We start from the raw sequence: 23,215 nt of genomic DNA, 5'->3' as shown, positions 1-23,215 counted from the left end.
GACAGAATGCAACAAACTGTTAGTGTCCAGATGTGCAAAGCTGATGTTGGCACATTGGTGCAGGTTCAATAATTGTGGCTAAAGGTGCATCAACTAAATACTTAATACTTCCATCCATCCATCCATCCATCCATTATCTATACACCGCTTAATCCTCACTAGGGTCGCGGGGGGCTGGAGTCTATCTCAGAATGGATTGGATGTCCTTTTCTTAAATTGCTGGCTCCCTGCTATGCTGTTTGCATACCGATATTTGAATATTTGTTGGATTACAAAAAAAACCTAACAAAAAAACTCTAAGTGTACTAAAATACAACATCTCATGAACTCTAAAAGACATCCATCTATCCATTATCTACACACCGCTTAATCCTCACTAGGGTCATGGGGGGCTGGAGTCTATCCCAGCCCACACAGGGTGAAGGCAGGAGACACCCTGGACAGGTCACCAGTCTATCACAGGGCTACACTTAGAGACAGACAACCAAGCACACTCACATTCACACCTACGGACAATTTAGAATCACCAATTCACCTCAACATGTTTTTGGACCGTAGCCCTGCAATAGACTGGTGACCTGTCCAGGGTGTCCCCTGCCTTGACCCTAAGTCAGCTGGGATAGACTCCAGCCCCCCACGACCCTAGTGAGGATTAAGCGGTGTATAGATAATGGATGAATGTTTTTGGACCTTGTGGGAGGAAGCCGGAGAACCCAGAGAGAACCCACGCTGCATGGGGAGAACATGCCGCCACCGGGATCCTATCTTTTATATTTTTAAGTAAATGATGACAAATTACTTCATAAAATCTGTTTTCAGGGTCTTTTTTATAAATATTTGTCAAAAAGTGGCCATGATTTAGTGCTGAAAAGCATTAAATGGATTAAACTTCCAAGAGGGCAAAATACTTTTTATAGGCAGCATATATCCTCAGTTACAGTCCCTGTGATTTGCAAGTTGCATTGTTTTGAACTGACATGTCAATTTAATTGTTCAACCCTATTATGATTGTTAGGTAAATGAGGTATGATAATATAAATACTGGGAATGTAGGACACAGCTTATCAGGCGCTATCAGGTCTGTCCAACAACATTTGTAAATTTTACCAGCTCCTGTAAAACTCACTGATTTATATGTGACAGTTTATGTCATTCACGCTCCTGAAAATACCGTCAATAACCGTTATAGAGCCACTACTGTCATTTTCACACTGAGAAAACTTCCTCTTTGGCAGCAATTTAATTCACTGTTCTGTGATTTATTCCTAATTTTCTGGGTAGTTTCACTGAGAGATGATTCAAAATTGGTACCAAGTGTTTGGAAAATAAATACAAAGCTCTGAGATGGGTATTTTGCATAAATTAAGATTTCTTTCTGAAAATAACCCACAAGTAAGAAAAGTTAAATCATGTAGCCGCATCCCCACATCCAGGCTGATCGTGTGCTTCAGGCCAGTTTAAACAGCTCTTTCTTTTCCTCTTTGGTCACCTTCTCCTCCACTCACTCGTCTCTCTCTCTTCCCTCTCCCTCAGCGTCTGTCCAACGGCTCTCTGGAGTCGGCCCACGAGGCGAGCCAGGTGGTGGAGCTCCAGGACCTGCTGGAGAAGCAGAACTATGAGCTGGCCCAGATGAAGGAGCGCATGTCCTCGCTCTCCTCCCGGGTGTCCGAGGTGGAACAGGAGCTGGAGACCGCCCGCAAGGACCTCATCAAGTCAGAGGAGATGAACAACAAGTACCAGAGGGACATCAAAGAGGTTACATACACTCTCTCTCCGAGGACACGGCGAGGCTTGCGCATGCACATTTTGCGAGGGGAATAACAGTTGCAAGAGAGACATCAAAGAAGGCTAGCGGTGGCCTAAAAAAAGCTTTTATTTGCATACTCCCTCACACTGGCTCCTTCTGTATGATTGTATGAGTCTCAGATAAATATAGGCACTGCTTTGTTATGATCCCTCTCACATCGTAGCAATCCTATAAATATACCATATATGCAAACTGACAGGTTATAGAAACACTTCTCAAGGACACAAACTAGAAAAAAACAGCTGTTTCTGCATCTACCACCAGTTGCTTCTTGAGCTGCTTTACTGTAAAGCGCAAAACCAGCCGTTAAAAAGCCGCTTTCCGCTAGAAATGAGAATGTGGTGTTATAAACCAGCAGCTAAGGGCCCAATCGTAGTTCCATGCAATATCCAGTCCTTCTGTGTGAGGTGAATTTCAGTGAAGTGCACTTGATGTGACTATAAGCTGATGCCCCCACGGCCCCTCGGCTGAAATTACTATTGATTGCTAACAATGTAGGCAGAGGCAGTTATTGTGGCCTGGCAAACACGGCCTTATCGGGCCGAGCGCGTGTTATTACCCAGCACTTCGTCCTCTGAGAGCGGCAGTTTATTCAGCTTTCTTAGAATAACTATTGTATTTTGTGTGGTTTTGAAACAATGTGTGTGGTGTCAGAAGCAATTCTCCACGCAGGAAATTAACTCTCAGAAATTCAATGATAATGCCGCCGTCATGTGGAAGGAGGGGGGGGCTTGTTTCATGGCAGCAGCGTGAGATAGAAGATCACAGCTACAGTACGTTATGAAGCTATATTGTCTGTGTAGATTATACTGCAGTGGAGCTTTAGAACTGTAGATGTGACGAAGTGTGTTGCAGCTTTAGCATCAACATTAAAGAGGTTCATTCCTAATAAACTGCCTCACATTCGTATTTCAGTGAGCACTGTTACGAGAACATGTTGTAAAAGAAATTTCTGAATGGATTAGAGTTGCTGTTATTCATGTTTGATAATGAAACAGAGCAATAGGAATCCTGTGCAGATACTAAACTGCAGAATTCATGTGTGCAAAGTATTTGTGTGAGTTTACAAACTGGAGGCAGAGCTGCAGGCGGTTTCACTTTAAGTTAAGCTAAGCAGCAATTACTTTTTCCCCTGTTTGTGTACACATCCAGAAGTTTATAGAGCACCCTCATCTGGTTTGTTGTGCACATCTCAGCATGGTCTGACTTTTGCTGTTTTTCTGCGTCCAGGCCATGTGTCAGAAGGAGGACATGGAGGAACGGATCGTCACGCTGGAGAAACGCTACCTGAGCGCCCAGCGGGAGTCCACCTCCGTGCACGACATCAACGACAAACTGGAGAACGAGTTGGCCAATAAGGAGGCGTTCCTCCGACAGGTCTGTAGAGTCGTACGACATCCACGTGACTGGCAGTCGACTGTGTTTTCTACTTCTGCGGTTTGCTCCAGAACTTTTTCGGGTCCAGGTGGCAGCTGAAACGGACCATTCATGGCTGCATCATCACTCATATTTTTCAACAATCTAAATGGATTCAGTGAAGAATGAACCATGAATGCAGCTGGTTGTGTAAGATGGATCCTGTCAGCTAACAGAACCTTTTGAGCTCTTCCACAGAGGTTTGGCAGTGAGACAACCTCTTGACATTGTGTCGGATAATGTCAGAGGAAATTGCTACTAGGGGAAGGAATTTTGATGTTTTTTTTTTTTTACTTAAATGTTTGGTTTGAGCAGATGCACGTGGCTCAAAGTCATCTCCCTAATAGACATAATGCCGTACAATGCGATCAAACGATGGTACATTCTCCTTCTGATGATTCTTTGTGATTCACTGCAGCCAATTACATAAATTGCCTGGCCATAGAAGACTGAGTGACGTTTTCATGAGTACAGGCTTAAGCACCAGCTGAGCTCTGGAAGGAAAAGAATATCAAACTAATATAAGCAGAAGTAATCGCGGAGACGCCACGAGGCACACAAGCACTGTTTGGGTTTGCTGCGTATGAGGTGGTTTAGACCAGGCAATTTCACAGTTAAAGCTCCCGTATTGTGCCGCCTTTCAGCAAACTAATGAGAGTCTCACATGTCAACAGAATGAGTATTTCAATTTTTCAGCTCAAAATACTGCAAAGATGCTTCATTTTACCATGACCGCTGTTAATCCTGTTCTAAACGGGCTGTTCAGATGTCTATGCTACTGACCTGGAGCTGTCCACGACTCCTTCAGGAAGAAGACTCGCTCTGCGGTTATAAATGACAGTGCAGAGAAAAACAGTTGACCGCTAGGCAGCAGAATGAGTGCGTTTGACCAAGACTTTCTATGAATTCAACTTTCAATCATTTTACATGGAAATATCACTTAGATCGCAGCTCAGCCATTGTTTTTTAACTCACATGTATTGTGAGTTTGTTGGGTGTTGTGGTCACAAACTACGGTGGTGACTGCTGGTTAACATGTCGTCTCAATGGAAAGTCACTATTTTATACTCGCTCTGTTGTCTGACAACAGAAACAGAAAGACATATAAATGAGAGCAGCTTTGTTGGAAATGTGCATGTATTAAACAGTCTTAAAGTTTCCTGGATGACCCTCAGCATTGCAATTTCGGCAAGTTCTGACCTGCGGGCATAAGGTCAAAGCTATTGGTAATGCTGGCCCCATTAGCCACACAACATGCTAACACTAAGGATTTTCCCATTGCTGTGCTGATATTGCGATTAATAAAAGTGAGCTGGATCTTCAGTTTTTCAAATGCTTGGAGTGCATGAAGACTCCTGTGTTCACTCTTGCAGTCGATAGCAAAGCATTTGTTGTGCTTCGCTTGTGGCTGGGATGTTCTGGTGTTAACAGAAGGAGGCCTAGAGAGGAAACCCAGTGACCTGAGAGGCAAGCTGCTACTCTGGCATGGCTCACCTCACCAATGAGGTGGCAACGCCTGAGCTAGACATCTATTGGTTTTATTATTCTAGCACCTCAGTAAAATTCCTATTGACTTGTAAGGCTGGAACTAGTCATGTAGGGGAATGGCAGAATGAAATGTGTTTACATCTTCTACTTTACTTTACAACACACAAAAACATCATTAAAAACACACTAACAAGATAACCCCTTTGATCTAGAAAATAAATGCATCAAGGAACCCCCTAAACAAGCTCTGAAGCTTTTGGGTTTGAGCTCCTGGTACCGCACACAAGCACGCTTGTTCGCTGGCTGTGCGGTGAGTTCACTTGCTGTCGTGCCAGCAGCTGAACCCCGGGATCAGGCCGCCGATGTTTGAAGATGAGTTGTTCAGGGGGTGTTGGCTTGGCCTTTGCTATGGAGGAATGACGGGATGAGAAGACATGGCAAGCAAAATGGCAACAAAAAAAGATGGATGGAAGGGCATCTAGGGAAGATTTCACAAACAAAAACAAACTGTCAAGCTTCCCCAGTGTCATCCCAAACACCAGTGGGATGGTGATGCGGCTTCAGACAGAAAATATCACTGACATACACAACACAACGCAGCCTTGCCCCACTCCAGTCTAATTATTGCATATTGAGCTGCCAGGCCCGATGCTTTGGGGAGTAGAGCATCTGTCGCTAATGGCAAAGGCTGCCAAGCCAGCTCCAAAAAAAAAAAAGAAAGAAAGAAAAAAAGGTCTTAAAATTGATCAGAGCCTCGAGCAAGGCAGGGGGAAAAGTCTTAACATGCAACAGGGAAATATAAGTCACTTGTTGGCGGTTTCACTGAATGTTAGGTTTCATTTCCTTCTTTATGATGGCAAGTACGGTATGTGAATGCTTAATCAGGGCAATTACCAGTATCTGCTGAGTAAAAGTTGCCACTGTCACTCCTGGCAAGTGCAGAGCTGCTGCTATTCTGACTCTGTTATGGTGCTATTTTAAAGACGAGCTGAGGCACGCTGCCAGAGCCCTCAGTAGCCAGTCCTCCTACGAAAGACAAATATCTGTGATGCTATTTTTTAACAGGCAATGATGCACAGCTGACATTACAGGGAGACGAAGGAAGAGATCTATCTTTACAGAAGACATTTGTGGTTTTGTCAGAGGCGGGCACAACACAAATACTGTAAATACTCTGATTTGCTGCACAGAAAGCCTCGAACTGAAGGGACTATTTGAAATAGGTTAGGATTTGAAACAATTTGGCATGCGACACCTCCTCCGTGTTTGGATAAATCAGTGACGATGTACATTCCCTCAGCACTGAGCACAACATTTTCTTAGTAAAAAGCCATGTTTTAATAGAATTAATTCATTTAGTCTGATGTGTGATAATTATTCAGTCTTTTAGAATTAATCTTTATGCAAATGTTTCACATTGGCTCAAGGTGCATAAGCTGCATACCAAGTGTTTGCTACATGAATCCTCACAGGGTTTAAATTGCGGAATAATTATTGTATTAACTAATTAAGTCGGCATTGTCATTTCAAAGTTAGCAATTAGCTTGTGTTGATTAAAGTCATCTATCTTTTACTCATCGCATAAAAAAAAGAATATCGTTTGTTCTTTTTTGTACAAAGTGCCAAAACATCAGAGTGTTAATCATAAAGTTTCAAGACTGTTTGTGAGACAAAGTTGGTGCGTATTTGCGATTTCTCAATCGAAGAAAACATCATGTGAGTGTCAGTCAGCAGCAGGGATGATCCAACTGTTGGGGGTCTGTGGCCACCACCAACAGAAGACACAGTAGTTTTTACATGAAGAAGTTGGTGGTCGTTTTTTTCTCAGCATTTGTGTGGATGTGCACCAAGAATAAGTCCCCCAGGAAATACAGATCTTCTGCAACATCCTGAGATGTTTGAGGGAGGATATTTGGTGCAAACAACTTTCACTATGATGGACTGGTATGTGGGTGCTCTAATGGGTCTTGGATAGAATCACAGTGCGTTTTTGGCCACAACAACACAATTTTCGCTCAACTACCCGCCCTGTTCAACAGATTTGGTTGCCTGTGACTTCTTCGTCTTTACATTTAAGTTAAAGGATTGTGATTTTGACACAGTTGAGGAGATCGTACTTGTCAAGTCTACATAACAGAACTTCTAGAGAGCAAGTGTTGCACTGGGAGCAGTGTAACGCTGCACAAGGAGACTGCTTTGGTTTTTGAATTTTAAAGGAACAATCCTCACTTTTTTTATTAGGCCTGATGTTTGAAAGATCTGCCAGCAGTTTTGAGTTAATGACAGCAACTAAACACTGAACAAAGCTAGTCAATGAATCCTCTGAATGGCTATCAACTAATGTTGTCTGTGTTTGTGTGCAGATGGAGGAGAAGAACAGGCAGCTACAGGAGAGGCTGGAGCTCGCAGAGCAGAAGCTCCAGCAGACCATGAGGAAGGCCGAGACGCTGCCAGAGGTGGAGGCCGAACTGGCCCAGAGGATAGCGGCCCTCACCAAGGTAAGAACACGCACGTCTGTCCGTACATGAACACACACACACACAGTTAACACATTCCCACAGATGGCCTCATTTCTAGATGTTTCTGTACCTTTGTGTAAGTGTCCATGTGGTGTCATGTCATGACGTTTCAACATGTCCCTCTCCTCTTCCTCGGCCACATAGTCTGACTCCAGCTCCTCTTCCTCCCCTGATGATTATCACTTTGTTATGGAAGCTAAACTCCAAGACATGAACTCCATTCTTAGGAAGGTAGTCCCACAGGGCATCACAGCTACTGCCAACTCCTGTAGAGAACAGATTTCATTCATTTATCTTATTAGTGTTTTGTGGCGAGCGTGTTTACTGGGATTCTGCTCTGGCTGTTCTACCACTATGGGACAGCTGCATGGCACTTCTGGCTGGAGCTCATACTTGGCAGTGCTGGAGCAGCTCTCTCTTCCTCTTTCATTCTGTCCTTTGGTGGCCTTGTTCTCCATCTTTCTCCTCGTCACCCCTTTGTTTCGATCAGCTCTCTTTCCAGTTATGCTTTAACAACAATAGATATCCATCTTTGAGTTTGGGGTAGAGGCTTTGGCTTGTGTTGTTGCCACTGCTTTTCGTTTGTTGGGCCTTGGGCTGTCAAACACACAGATAATCGTGGCCTTTTTTTCTTTTTCCTTTTTTTTCTTCCCTGTTCGTTTCTGTCATGTCTATGCTGTGATCCAACTGTAGGCGGAAGAGCGTCACGGGAGCATTGAGGAGCGAATGAGGCACTTGGAATGCCAGCTGGAGGAGAAGAACCAGGAGCTGCTGAGGGTGAGTCACTGCGGAGGCGTTGTGCCAGGCAGCGTTAACCAGGCAGCCACTCCTGCATGAGCATGACAGCTTGAGGCGACTGCAAGTGATGGCATTGTCTGATTTATGGCCAATGAAGCTTGACCCGATGAGCGTTTTCGCACACTCCGCTGACAGAACGGTTTGTAAAATGTTCACAAACGATGCGGCCGCGTACGGCTCGTTTTCGATTATGTGAAGCGTCGTCACACTTTGCTCGATTCCCCGTTTGAGAGAGAAGAGCATACTGTATGAAAACAGAAATGTAACCTTGCGAAAGAGCCTTTTACAAATTGGAGGCATGCAGTAGTTAGAAATGAAGAGTTATACAAAAAAATGCAGTGTAAAAACATGAAGAAAACAAATCGTGATGTGCAGAAATAACATCATTAGGATGATTATACTTGTTTACTGTCGGATGGAGGGTTTAATAGGTGAACATCCACGTCTCAGTAGAAACTCAAGCGATTCCCTGATAGATAATAGGTCTCAGCTTTTGAGTTTTGTTTTTGCTGATGAGTAAAAAATGTCAATGCAAGAAATAATTGCGTGTTTTACTCATGAAGGGAGTTGTTATCCTATTTTTCTGACCTTTAATGACCTTTTTCAGACACGAGCCTCTTTTGCAACCTGCTGCTTGGGGTTTATTTGCATAATAGCATAATTAGCGATACGCTACACTGATTAGCAGACAGTGCTGCTGCTGCTGTGTTCATATCTAGAAGGATGCAAACCTGATTTTAACCCAGAGTTAGAAACCTTACACGGGGCAAAACTATATTTTGATTTGTTTGAGGTCGTGCAGTGAATTATTCGCTTTGATCACATCAGAAGCTTCCTAAAACGGTTACCGTTACTACTTGTGAGGTTTAAGGGGTTTGGTGCTTCATTTTTAAGTTGGTAGATCTTTTTTTTTCTTTCTTCCAGGCTCGACAGAGAGAAAAGATGAATGAAGAGCACAATAAGCGACTCTCGGACACGGTGGACAGACTCCTCACAGAGTCCAACGAACGTCTTCAGCTCCACCTGAAGGAGAGGATGGCAGCTCTAGAAGAAAAGGTGAAAGCTGCAGAGGAAATGGAAACCTAGAAATGTCCAGTGGAGGTCAGGAGGACATGGAGTTTCCTCATCTTTTCTTCTTGTTTTTGCAGAACTTGTTAATCCAAGACTCCGAGGGTTACAGAAAACAGTACGAGGAGTCGATCCAAGAAAAAGTAGGTTCCAGACCAAGAGAAATGATCACCTCTGTTTTTTGTAGAGCTACTTACATTTCACGAGGTTGCCTTAATAGTGAAGTTTTTAATAGAGAAACAGTGAGGTTGATTGCTGGCATTATTTTCATTTTTTTTTTATGAAGTTCTGCTGTTGATTATTCATAAACTCCCGCAAGGGATGAGGATAACGAGATGAATCTCATAAGCAGTATGGAAAACAGTGGAAATTATCAGTTAATATTCAGCAAGATGGATTCAATAAGCTGCACTGGCTTTCAGTCACATCGCTCCACAGAACTGATGTGCACCGGTATGGCTCGGGGTGGGAGACACCGGGATTCATCATTCTTTAAGATTAACGCTGTTTTCGATTTGTTTCGTCCAGTCGCAGCTGGCAGACGAGATTGAGAAGCTAAGATCAGAGCTCGACCAATTCAGACTGAGGGCAGGCTCCCTCACAGAACCCACCCTGTCACGGTAGGTTGCTTGGTTGTGTGTTTTCACTTGCAATATATAGCCAATCCATATACTGTATGAAGCTAGACCGCGAGGTAGAGTTACGCCAAGGACTGCAGTTGAATAGCTGGAAATATTGTGCCTTTTTGTATGCTCTTGTCTTTGACCTTGATGGTTCACATCATGAGGTCAAGGAAAGATGTGAAAGAGAGTTCATGCAGACTTGGAAAAAGACAACCACAGTGCTACGCCGAGCAACTGCACTCACTCTAGTCTATGTAGTTATCCAACAGAGGATGTTTATGTGGATGGAGTGCTGCTTTGAATGCTGCTACAAACTGTGGTGTAGAAATGTTGGAAAAGAAGAGCCAGCACATCTTATGCTATAGGAGACAAGAAAGAGAGCATTGAAGCACATTTTCTTTGCATAGGTTTAGGGTGAGTGGAATTCGACCAGCTCTTATTATGACCGCCTTATAAGCCCATTTCAGACATGCTGGCTACATCATTCTGGGATTCAGATTTTGGTTTCCATTGATGGTCCTCGTGCCTTCATTTACTTATGACAGAGCTGTAGGACACACAAAAAATTTCCATTAACATGAAATTGGACAGTCCATTAAGTGATTTACAAAACATAGGGATAAAATGATATGCAGGAAAAATAAATCTAATGAGCTGCAGCTAATCAAACTGTCCTAATAGTCATCAGCCTGCTTTGTTTAGGATTTTGTAAACAGTAAAAATTCTGTCCATGTGATCATATTCTAATGCTTTTCGATAAAAACATAAAAATATCTCGAAAGCTAAGATGGAGCTGAGATGTATGCTATGTAACCAATGATTGAGCTGGAGCTGATGAATCTTTACTCTTTGTGTGACCGCTCACCTGTCTGAGCTGGAGGACACTGTGCTCTTGCAGCCAGATGGATCCTGTCTCCATGTCGGGGATTGTTTATGAGTATTAATGAACTTACTGATGCTGTTGTTCTGTTGGTAGATATGCATAAATGTGCACAATTCTCTTACTGTGGAGACGCTCATATCAGACCGGCTGTTATTTGATACTGTGTGTATTTACTCAGAGGAAACACTCCAACAAACAGCTGGAGGCAACAAACTAAACTCATTACTGGTCTCTGCTGTTCTCATCCCAGTAAACTTTTATTTTAGGGAGGTTTTCAATTTGTAGCCCAATAGATATGAAATTGTAGAGCAAAGTTTCTTTTTTATGATTGGGGCATGCAAACTGTGTCTGTTGTTCTCTGTGATGTTTTTAGATAAATATTAGTGCTGAAATGTGGAAACAGCCTTCCTCAAATCATGATATAATATGATGCGAGGCGGCAAATGTTACTCGGTCCCACCTATTGCAACTTTTAGCTAATTTAGGCATAAAGCCGACAAGTTCAGTTGCCAGTAGATCAACAGAAAGGAATGCATGTCTGAAAGGGGCTTTAGATACATTAGGAGCCTAAGCAAAAAACAATGCAATCAAAGTGTGCCGTTTTAGAAGTAATGTTTTTCTAGCAGGTAGTTCGCTGGTTATTGTCGATGACACAGCGGAATCAGTTTGTGCATGATTGTTTTGGAAAGGCAACAACAAAACACCCCTCAAACTCTTTAAATGCCAAGTCTTACCACAGTCCCACACACACACACGCTGCTTCACAATGTGGAGTAAACCAAAATTTGGCAGGCCTGCCATGCCTGGTTACGGTTGCTAAGGTATGATTGGCCCGTCTCTGTTCAGGGGACGGGTTTTGCAGTTGTTTAAGGCGGATTAGCACCTGTACCGATTTACTGCCGCGGGACAATCTGCAATACGTCACGCGTGATTTGGCCACTAAAATTCATAAGCAGCCTGTGCAAAGAAAATAAAGTTTTATGACAGATTTTACTGGATTTATTAGGAGAGTAAAGAGAAGGAATCTGTGTCCCTGCTGGTGACCAAGCTTGCCAGTCTAGTGCTTCTCAGAAATGGGCAGGAGACAAAGAAGATTCAGTTCAGTTCACTGGCGTTCGGGAGCACACGGACAATTAGGCAACTGCGTGAAATCAAGATGGCTCTGTGTCCAAACATTATTCATCATTTGGACACAGACTTAAACTATTTCACAGTCGAGCAGGAGAGTCAAGACAAAAAAAAAAAAAAAGCATGGATGTTTGTAACATAAAGTAGCCCTGCCATCTGTGTGCTTAAAACGCTACAGACTCGGTTATTTTGTTACTAGAAGACATAAGCTCCGCTGGAGATGTAATAAAAGGCTAGATATAGTCCCATTTAATGTGTATGGATCAGGAAGCAGAGGAGGGAATTGAGATACACTCTCTCCAGGAGTGTCATTTTATCCCTCACTGATGAAAACTGCTTGTTCTGTTACACTATTGTTAGAAACACTGGCATCACTGATCCCCTGGTATCTATTCTCGGATATTTTCTGGCTTCCGTTTCATGCAGCGTGAAGTTCTAATATTACAGTGCCGATGTGTTGACAGTAGCAGACTTAAGCTCCTCCACAGACAAAATGATCTGCAGCCATAGAGGCATGCATAACGAGCTCTGATCCCACCAGAAGTACACTTTACACCACTTCACTGTGACCGTTAGGTACGCCTATCCAAACACGAGACTTGATTGGGTTACTGTCGGCATAACTGAACATTACCGTTAGATTTTTGTTGTTTCGTCTTGTCAAATTCTGCTTCATCCCCATTTAGGAGTTGTGTTGTTGTTTTAGATATTCGTCATCTTTAATATAAAAGACTCAGAATTTGTTGAAGTGAAGCCACAGAGGAAGAGACTTTAGGTGCAATTTTACTCATAAAAGTTGTTTCTTTCAGGTCTCATCTGGACACGTCAGCCGAGCTTCGGTTCTCTTTGGGATCTCTGGCCGAAACCCAGTCGGACCACTACCGCTCAGCCAAGGTCATCCGCCGGCCGAGGAGAGGTCGAATGGGCCTGCGTGAACCCAAGGTGAGGCAGGGTCCTCGCTTCGATCTGCTTTTAGCGCTTCGATTTGTAAAACTCTTGTTTCCAAGTCCAGGAGCAGCTCATATGGTCAGTCACTTTTTGTTTCCAGTTTGAAATTTCAGCTTTAAAGCAGCTCTTTAAGTTACAGTTTGGCAAAGTCGACATAAATCTTCCAGAAGATCTAACAGCTTTGAACACTAAAAGCTTTCAGTGTCGCACTCTAATTACCGTTTTAAAAAGTTGCTAAAATCAGAAAAGCGTCTTGTCTCCATTGAGAATACTTACAAACATGTTTTGTGGTACTTTTATAAGTATTTAGGAGTATACACGGGGAGAGTAAAGGCGAGTTTATTGCATGCTCTCAGCTTTGGGCTCTATTTTTGTGAAAGCAGGTGCAAGCACACGCTAATTTTAGCAAAGTTCTGTGACCAGATAAAAGACACAATCACAGCCACAGTACATCAGGTCTAGCTCAGGTTGTGAGCATATTATAGGACAGTTTGGGCTTCAATAATGAGATCAGCTCCTCTCATCTCTCTCTCTAAAGTGGCAGACGTTCTCTTTATTACGGGCCAGGAGGGAAGAGTCCAGACAAGCTTCTCCTAAAAGCAAAATGGTTCCTCTGTAGGAGGTTTAAAGTTTTGGATTCTAAATTTAGCATATGGCATTTCAAATGTTAGTACTCTGTACAAAAAAAAAGTGGTTCCAAGGAGTGGGGGTGTCCCTTCTAAATGGAATTAAAGGTTTTAGGAGATGCCAGAATAATCCACACACATAACAGCGTGACATGACAGTCGTGACTCAGCTCTCAAGCTACTCCCTCAATAGGACATTTTCTGGTTTAGTTCAGTTTAGTCTGTTGTCTATATTATTATCCACTATTAATGAAGTCATTAATGAGGCATACAGTTAATTAACTCTAGGTACATGTAGAAGATTACCTAATCGCTATAAATATTATGTGACAACTCATAGTTCCTAATATCCATCCATCCATTATCTATACACCACTTAATCCTCACTAGGGTCATGGCGGACTGGAGTCTATCCCAGCTGACTCAGGGTGAAGGCAGGGGACACCCTGGACAGGTCACCAGTCTATCACAGGGCTACACTTAGAGACAGACAACCAAGCACACTCACATTCACACCTACAGTAAATTTAGAGTAACCTCACCATGTTTCTGTGGGAGGAAGCCAGAGAACCCACACTGCATGGGGAGAACATGGAGACTCCATGCAGAAAGATCCCAGGTGCCCCCACCGGGACGCAAACCAGCGACCTTCTTGCTTCAAGGCTGCGATGCTAACCACCGAGTCACCTGACAGCCCTGTTAAATACTTCATCCTGTATAAATTACTAAAACTAATGTTGCTCCTTTTAGTAAATTTGTACTTTAGACTGTCTTTATAGCACTAACATTACAACTCTAACTGTCTGTGAAGATTCTCAGTCATCCAGGTTAGGGTTGTTCTGGTAGATTAATCGTAGCAACTGGACTTGCTTGAGTTCCTTGAAGACGTTTCACCTCATCCAAGAGGCTTCATCAGTTCTGACTGACCAGTTGGGAGTTCCACATACTTTCATCTTAAGGATCCATTAACACCTGAGTTTCAGTTTCAGTCGGGGGTTTGTTGCTCCTCCCCGTCGTTATGTGGGTCATTAGTACTCCCCCTGCCACAATGGGGTTTGTTAGAGTCTTTTGTGGCTAGGTGTGAATGTGGCTCATCTTCCTAGGGAATTGTAAACAGGTGGGAGGTGATGCCTCAGACCTCCACCTCTGTTGAGGGATGGGCGTTCCAGTTTGACATAGATGGCTTCTTTCACCCCTCTCTCAAACCACGTTTCTTCTTCTTGTGTTATTATTGTTATTACTATCAATCTGCTATCACATTGATATACATATATATATATACACAAATACTTTGTACAAATCTATTTAATTTTCTCAAGTACTTGGATAAAAATGTTGATATAAACGAAGAAACTGTGCCCAACCCATGTGAAAAAAAGAGAAAAAAATGAAAAGAAAATGAAACTTGGATGACATACCAAAAATGTTTTCAGGTTTCTGAGGACGCCTCATGATTTTATCTAAATACGTTTAAACATATTGTTTTGTATTCATCTCTGTGTCTGTGTGCAGGCTAAATCCCTGGGGGAGCACGAGTGGCGCTCCCAGCAGCTGGGCGTCCTCGGGGGCCACCACTTTGAGAGCGATACAGAGATGTCGGACATCGACGACGACGACAGGGAAACGCTGTTCAGCTCCATGGACCTGCTGTCCCCCAGCGGCCACTCCGATGCACAAACCCTGGCCATGATGCTGCAGGAGCAGCTGGACGCCATCAACAAGGAGATTCGGTACCTGACACACGGCGCAGTATAAATTTAATACAACAGGCCAGACGTATTGATTGGCTTCTTCTGCCGCATTCTTAATCCGTTTTACTCGAGATCTGTTTACCGCTTGATACGGTTTTAAGATTATGTCCTGGAAAGATGGCCTTTTGGGATTCCTTTTTTGCAGATTGCTGTGGGGTAATATTCCTTTTCACCATTCCTTTTATAACAACATTTCTTAACTGCACCTTATTTGCTCTATTCTTAGCTCCTTGCTTGATATCAGACTTAAAATCGATATGTTTAGTATTAACTACCACACCTCATTGACTTTGATTGACTTGTATTCATGTGCTGACTACAGAAGCAGGAAAAAAATATTCCAGAGATACAACAAGAAACCCAGTTGCATGATAATCTACCCTCTAAGGACTTATGTTTTACTCATAAATATGGTGAAAACTGGCTGCTAGCTCTAACCACGTCTTCGTAAAGGAGTCTGTGCTGCTCACATGAAGGTATCAGTTGTCTGTCGGTGGCTCTTTCTGACCGTGAGCCAAACACTATTCTTGCATGCACTCGATGTTTTGGGAAATGTGATCTGCCTCTTGCTTGTTAATGCCGCAATTATCTTGTGCTGATAAGTATTCATAACCCCAGGCGCAACTTCACTTAGTTCTTTATTTCAAGGGCTGTTAAAGCACCTTGTGGTCTCTGCTAATTTACATCAGCGTCAATAGGCGCGCTGCCACATTTCTTTCAGGAAGAGTTAATTCAGATCCGATGGCATGTAGCGATCATGAATCCGAGGAGTTGAGCTCTCAGCTAATTACAAAGTTAGATCCTGGGTACGGTTAAAATTGATGACTTGACTTTTAGCCTTTTTATCTCTTACGTGTGGCCTTTAATTAGTTTGCCTGGTACTGCAGGTATTTAAGGGAGTTAGTTATGCAAATCTCCAGAAATCCACCTCCAAAGATAAGGCTGGATTCTGTAGCAGTGACACCGCTATCATGGTTGCCTTTTGAGCCTTCTAACAAATGCACAACTTAACGACAAATGTGTATTCTGGAGTCTGTCGTCATTTAACCCTCTTAACCACAGGCAATATCTGGGCCTATTCTTGTATCACGTTTTTGTTTTTCTATATTCAGTGAAATATAAAATCCTGCACCTCCATGGAAACAGCACAACAATGGCTAGAAGTAGAGAGAACTAATAAAAAAAAGTCATTTCTATAATGGAACACAGTTAAAAATGCTGTAAATCATTAAGAAACAAAAGTTCAATTGCTTTGCTTTTTGTTTTGTTTTTTAAATACAAAATCTTGTTAAAGCAACGGGTTTATTTTTGGCTAATGTTTAAATTAGACATAATGATTTTTTTTTTTCTTTAAACGAAGTAATGTCCTTAGATATCTCACCGAAAGGCAAAACAGATGAGTAGTTCAACATCCAACAACTCTCTCTGTTTTACGAGGTGTGTCAGAAGAGTTCCAGGATTGGCGTCACAAAAGATATATTTCAAACTCAAACTACAAACTACCAGTTTTCCCCTTCAGATGATCAACCAGCACGTCTACAAAGAGATCCTGTGGCGTTTGCTTCGTTCAGTGAAGAGGTGAGAGTTGTGGCAGGACGAGTCGTGGCTGCTTCACCATGACAACGTGCCTGCTCACAACGCCCTGAGCATCCCACAGTTCCTGGCTGAGAAGAACATCACCGTGCTGGAGCAACCTCCCTACTCACCCCACCTGGCTCCGTGGGATTGTTTCCTCTTCCCCAAGCTCAAGGGGGTCATCAAGGGGACCCGTTTTGAAGACGTGGACAACATCAGATGGCTGTGACGACGGAGCTGCAGAGGATCCTTGAAGAATCCTGGAGTGCATGGTGGCGTGAAACAGAAGGCTGGGACAGTGTGTTAGATTCCAGGGGGATTACTATGAGGGGAAAACTTGTTGTTTATAGTTTGGATTTGAAATATATCTTTTGTGACACCAGTCTTGAACTTTTCTGACACACCTCGTAACCATTTCTGGCTCTAAAAAATGTTTTCATGGCGATTTTGCAAAGACAACACACCTTTGGTTTTGGGATCAGCATTAAGTCGAACTGTAGATCTCTACTGCACAACATTGACAATCATATGACGGAGATAAAGAAACATACCTTCCACTGACTTCTCCTCCTCTCAGGCTGATCCAGGAAGAGAAGGAGTCCACGGAGCTGCGGGCCGAGGAGATTGAGAACCGGGTGGCCAGCGTCAGCCTCGAGGGCCTCAACCTGGCTCGAATGCACCACCACGGAGCCTCCATCACTGCCTCAGCCACCGCCTCCTCCCTGGCCTCCTCCTCCCCTCCCAGCGGACACTCCACCCCGAAACTGGACCCCCGAAGCCCCGCCCGCGACATGGAGCGCATGGGGGTCATGACACTGGTGAGATACTTTGCTGTCTGTGAGCATCTTCTGTCATAACGTCGACAAAGCCACAAAACACATTCATCGGTGGCTGTTTAAATAATTTATTGACCCTCTTTTTAGCTGTTTACCTGCTTCACAAACAAGTCATACAATGCTCCATCGATTTTTTACCTAAAAGTGGGCATTTGATTTTAGAAAAGCTGTTTCATTCCAGGTTTTGTCAATACCTTATGGCTAAAGATGAGAGTTACAAGCTGATTTTAAATGAACATTTTGGGATTTGCAACTGAGCTTCATGTTTATATTCATTGTACTGCTCCTTTTATTAGGATTAGTATGACCTCAAGTGACCTGTGCTGTTGTCAGATTGACATATAAGGCTCATTATGATTCAAGTGGAAATGTATTATTAATTTGGCTAGTAATTAATGAGAAATGATATTAAGCACGACCACCAGCATGAAACTACAGTGGATGAGGTATGTATGCAACATTTGAAGATGTGGGGGTAAAGTTTGCACATGTGCAGAACAGCAACAGCAACACAATTAAAAGCCTTTATTAGTGTAATTTTTGGTTTGATTATTGAATAATCTCAAAAGGTTGTTATTTTTATTTTTTTTTTTTAATCAGGATTTAGGTGTAGAAGTATAAAAAATTGAAACGCCGGGACACAAAATGTGTTTTTTCAGGTAAAATTGAACAAATCTGTGCCGTTAACTGATTTTTAGCATCATGAATTGTGACATTTTATAACATTGGACCACTGTATATAAAATATTATATTATAGTTGGTTGTTTTCGGTTGTTTCTTTTGTAAAGGGTCAGGGGAGCAGAAGAAATCAAAGCCATCAGCTGCTACGTTTGCACTCCCCCTGCATGTTAACCTGCAAATATAGTGAATCCATACATTTTTGAAGACCTGCTGTATTAAATTAGCGCGCACTGACAGCTGCAACAGAAACCGACCGCCTCTCTAAGCTGTCATCGCACAACCGAGGTGTCAAAGGGAGGCCCTACAGTTTCTCTTAGAATACACAATAACATGTTCTCCCTCTCTAATGGTCTCCACAGTGACCCGAGGCTTAAACACTCCAGATGTGCCTACCATTCTAAATATATTCCTTTAACGCCCCCGTAGTCCACTGCAGCAGTAGAGGGATGTAATGTGTAGATGTCTTCTTCAAATGGGGGCTTTGAAAGGAATAAGGCCTTGATGTTATTGATCTGCCAAGTGACTTGTTTACCAATCTCTCGGTGTAGGTCTCTAAATAGGTGCTCTTGTACATGACAAACACTCTCAGGCATCTAATGGCGCATGATGTTTGTGGGAGTGAGCCGATTCTTTCAGTTATAACCAACATGCAACGTGTTAATGTCTTTCCCTGTACTTAAGCACATGGATCATGACAGTTGTGTTGTTTTTTCTCTTCACCGTACAGCCGAGCGATTTGAGGAAACACAGGAGAAAGGTACGCACAGCATTTTCAATATGATTCTAGTTACCTATAACTTCTCATATACCCACGGTTTAGCGGCTGCTGTAATGACACCGTTGGATAAATTGTTGACTCACAAGCATCCGAGGTCGCGTTTAACGTCCCGCCGCTCTGCCCTCATCCCTCAGATAGCGGCGGTTGAAGAGGACGGCCGCGAGGACAAGGCCACCATAAAGTGCGAGACATCCCCCCCTCCGACGCCGCGCACTGTCCGAATGACACACACACTGCCAGCCTCCTCGCACAATGATGCACGAGGGTGAGTGTCGGAAGGCGGAAGTGAGCTTATTGGTCACGAAATGATGTCGTTTTTCAGTTCATGTTGAATATTTAGACACATGAAACGGCCATTGAAGATCCCTTATGGGGAAACCATGTTTTATTTGTTTTGTGGTTGTTTAACATTCAGAGAAGTAAAGTACAAGCTGTTGGGCACAACTAGATAGACTCCCAGCTTTACAAGCAGGTAAGAATGTTACAGAGCTGCTACGTTCCAGCTGAGGAACCAATAGCTGTATCACTTTAATTTAGCATAATCCTGCCTCCTCACTGAGTCTTCATGTACTCCCAACATCTTGGGAACTGAAGATGCAGTGGATTACTTTCATTTTTATTGGCAGTGTCCCCACAACAATAAGGTGACCATATTTTGGTCAATGAGGTACTCATATGATACTCCAAGTTTAAAGATGCCTTATAATTTCAATAAATGTAAAACCAGGACATTTTCATCACTTTATAAAAACAACCAGGACACCATGGACAGGACGTGAAAACAGGACATGTACTGGGAAATCAGGATGATTGGTCACCCTACACAACAACTGGAAAATCTGTAGTGCTGTTATGTTTTGCAGCTAATATGGCTAATGTTAGCGTTAGCATTTATTGTATGCACACAAGCCAGAGCCATTTCTTAAGTGCTACTCCGCACCGCTAAGCTACTGATTTTATAATCACGGCATCATCTCATAAACTCACTACACACAAGTTAAAAACAACGGTTGTACTTGCAGAACGAGTCTTCTTCCTGAAGGGGGCGTGGCCAGCAGCAACTCAGCTGCATTTTCAGCTACAGACACTGAAACAGCCTGTTTAGAACAGGATGGTGAAATGAAACATGTTTGTGATATTTTGAGCTGAAAATTAAAGGCAAATTCAGGGGACATTTGGTATTTTTATTAGTTTACTGAAAAGAGGCTCATAAAGGGTCCTTTAATAGTCTAGTTTGTCATTAATCCTTGTAGTGTAACTGTACAAAAAAAATATTTGTTCAGCTGGCTTTGTATCTTGGGTGAAAATGCTTGTCTTTCTTGTAAAATGTTTGCTTTGTGGACTCGTTTTTGATGGTGTAGTCATCATAGCGCTGCCTGTTCTTGCTAAGAATAAATACGAAATGATTCAGAAAAGCTTTAATAATCACCACAGGGATATTGCTTTTTAACAGTTGCTCAAGATTGCGCAATTATATAAGAAATGCAATACAAGAAATACTAAAAAGCGCTGGGTTGTATAACCTGGAGTCTCGTGGTAACAGAGTGGACGATATCTCCTGCATTTGCCAAGTTCGCAGACAGAGAGATGTAAACAGCAGCTATTCTGTACAAACTCCCTGATATGTTGTGTGGATGCAGCCCTGCAGCTGACAGTTCAATATCTGATCTGCAGAAATGTTCCTTCTCGTTGATGAAGTTTCCCATTTAACTGCAATTTTGCCTTTAATAATATTTCAGCAGTCTCTATCAGGGTACTTTTTCAACGTTAAAGCTCAGGCTGCAGTAATAATATCAGATAAGATTAAGCATCAGCGAGGCACAACTTATTTGGGGAACGCAGGAAATATTTCTCAGATACAACACAAAAAAGTCTAACTTTTGCTTCAAGAGTGAAGAACAGAGCAAAGGCATTAACATGATGTGAGATAACACTGCTATGATATGTGGTGAGTCCACTACGAATACAAATATACTTTACATGTATTTGGGGTCATCATGGGAATTCAAAATGTTGGAAAGAAATTCTCCTAAAATTGAAGTTTGCCTTAAACTTTTAAAGCGTTCTTTTAATCCTATTGTCTGTGTGTGTCTTTGATCTCAGGATTGTGGCCTCTCTGGAGGCTGAGGCCAGCGCCCTAAGTAGTGTAGCCAGCAGCCAAGACTCCCTCCACAAACAGCCAAAGAAGAAGGGCATCAAGTCGTCCATCGGGCGACTGTTTGGCAAGAAGGAGAAAGGCCGACTGGCACATCTAGCACACAGACAGGTCATGGTGGATCCACAAGGTGAGTGCTGCTCTCAGATGGCTGCATGCATTGATGGAAGCTTGTACTGATTGTGAAGTGGTGGTGTTTCATTTTATAATTTGAATGATGTCACTTTTAAAGAATGTGTGCTTGTTTCTAGCCAAAAATTTGCTTGGTAGGTTAAAACAGTCTCTCAAAGTTCATACAACCGGACATTAAATCAGCTCATCTGAAGGTTAGAATCAAGCTTCTACTACTGCTAAACACAGACAACTTGTCACTTAAAGAGTGTGGGACTTCACCCTGTAAACGATTGTTCGTTAAATTCAAACCAAATGAGTTCACACAGTGCTGAATAATCCCATCAATAGCAGGTAAATCTCTCTGTATTTCACAACAAACCAGAGTTTTAAATCTGGTGTCTGTGGCAACGTTTCCACACTGATGCTTTTTACATCAACCAGCAACAACTGCTTTGTTGTAGCCAAAGAGGGGGAACAACTATAACTGAGATGGAGCAGGTTACAGCAACAACAAGCATGATGTGGAAAACCCTAAAAGTCCAAGTTTCTGATGATTCAGATATAAAAGAAATTCAGCATTTAGAGAAAGGATTTCAGTCTAAAAAAGGAAGTGGATGATAGCAATGCTGCATCAAAACCACACCGGAGCTGCAACAATTAATAGACTAAGCAATTAGGTGTTAACGATTATATTCATCTGCAACTATTATAATCAGTTAGTCACTGGAAGTGATTTTTTTAAGACAAAAATGTCTTTTTTTCTCATGTTTTAAATTAAATTCCTATTTTCTAGTTTCTTTCCTCCTCGAGGACAAGAAATTGAAACAAAACATTTTAGGGATTTTGCTGATCAGCATTTTTTTTCTACCATTTTCTTACATTTTATAGATCAAAGTTATTGAGAATATAATCGACAATAAAAATAATTGTTAGTTACAGCCCTAAACTACACATCAGCAGTCCCAGAAGGATGACACTGAAGATCCACACTGCAGCGTCAGTATTACTGACATAAACAGAGGCTAAAAATGCATGAGCATCTGAAAAACCTAATGCATCATATTCATCATCTAAGTTACTGTGATTGCATCTAATTCAGTTAATATAAATATATAATGGTGATACAAAGGGTCAAAACACCACAGCAGCGTAATAAATGTGCAGTAAATTCTGGTGTTATTGTAAAATCCAGATGATCAGAGACAAACACTACCTGAAAAAAAAGTATTTATCCATTTAATATCATTTGAATTCCAGCTTGTATTCATCTGTTTTTTTTTCTCCCTCAACAGCAACTATGATGGACCCAGACATGGCGGGCCAGGACATGGGGGTGGGCAAGTTGGGAACTCAGGCTGAGAAGGACCGCAGATTGAAAAAGAAGTAAGCTTTAATCCAAGTGCCACCTCACCAGTCACCGAAACAGCAGCTTTAGCTTCACACAGTGTCCATTTACATATATCTGCTAACACACACGGCTCTTAGGAAACAGTCACATTTAGAGCAAACAGCGTGCCTGGAAGCTGTATTTACAACCTATCTGCAGTACTTACCCCCCACTGCTGCATTACAGTATAGAATGCAATCTGACCTTCGACACACAGACAGTAGCTGCAGCCTCCACCTCCTTGTGTTTCCCTCTAATTCTTTTCCCTGTGCTGTATGTAATATCTCGGCCCACGCTGAGAACAGGATCGATAGAAAGCAGAAGCTGGATCAGTATCCAGGAGCAGAGATCAGCCTTACTGTATTCACAACAGTCGCACTATTAGTCCAGGCTGGAAAGCCGGTTAATCCCACAAAAGGTGCTTTTCTACAATTTGGAAGCTATAGATGTCTTTCCTGACACACCACCTATAGATCACACTCACACCGGGTGCCTCCTGCTCTCCAGGAAAAAGGAAACCCCCCCCCCTTTCCAGATTAAATCTTTCAGCAGGAGTGTTGCAGAATATATATGTGTGTGTGTTTGCGTGTGTGTGTGTGTGTATGTGCATTGCCATGCCCCAGTGCCAAATGA

General features: G+C 42.5%; 1 protein-coding gene across 5 annotated transcripts in view; it reads left to right on the top strand.

Moving 5' to 3' along the window:
• ppfia2 (PTPRF interacting protein alpha 2) overlaps nt 1–23,215 on the top strand; it is an 82,678-nt gene that overhangs the window by 27,122 nt on the left and 32,341 nt on the right. For 4 of the 5 annotated variants that reach the window (XR_520007.1, XR_520006.1, XM_008276483.1 and 1 more), the window contains exons 5-18: nt 1,534–1,755; nt 3,038–3,184; nt 7,075–7,209; nt 7,924–8,007; nt 8,953–9,084; nt 9,177–9,239; nt 9,625–9,716; nt 12,540–12,672; nt 14,817–15,034; nt 17,208–17,448; nt 18,876–18,905; nt 19,061–19,191; nt 21,030–21,211; nt 22,488–22,578. Coding sequence is in view for 3 of the 5 variants with exons in the window: in XM_008276483.1 (XP_008274705.1) it covers nt 1,534–1,755; nt 3,038–3,184; nt 7,075–7,209; nt 7,924–8,007; nt 8,953–9,084; nt 9,177–9,239; nt 9,625–9,716; nt 12,540–12,672; nt 14,817–15,034; nt 17,208–17,448; nt 18,876–18,905; nt 19,061–19,191; nt 21,030–21,211; nt 22,488–22,578 (1,901 nt within the window). In the remaining 2 variants the exon portion in view is untranslated. Of the gene's footprint in view, nt 1–1,533; nt 1,756–2,679; nt 2,685–3,037; nt 3,185–7,074; nt 7,210–7,923; nt 8,008–8,952; nt 9,085–9,176; nt 9,240–9,624; nt 9,717–12,539; nt 12,673–14,816; nt 15,035–17,207; nt 17,449–18,875; nt 18,906–19,060; nt 19,192–21,029; nt 21,212–22,487; nt 22,579–23,215 lie in introns of those variants that run through there. The other variant, XM_008276484.1, reaches the window with a different exon arrangement.

The sequence above is a fragment of the Stegastes partitus genome, unplaced genomic scaffold (assembly GCF_000690725.1).
Source record: "Stegastes partitus isolate 25-593 unplaced genomic scaffold, Stegastes_partitus-1.0.2 Scaffold74, whole genome shotgun sequence".
Lineage (NCBI taxonomy): Eukaryota > Metazoa > Chordata > Actinopteri > Pomacentridae > Stegastes > Stegastes partitus.
Note: the sequence above shows the minus strand (reverse complement) of the source record. Positions and strands in the feature narration are given on the sequence as shown.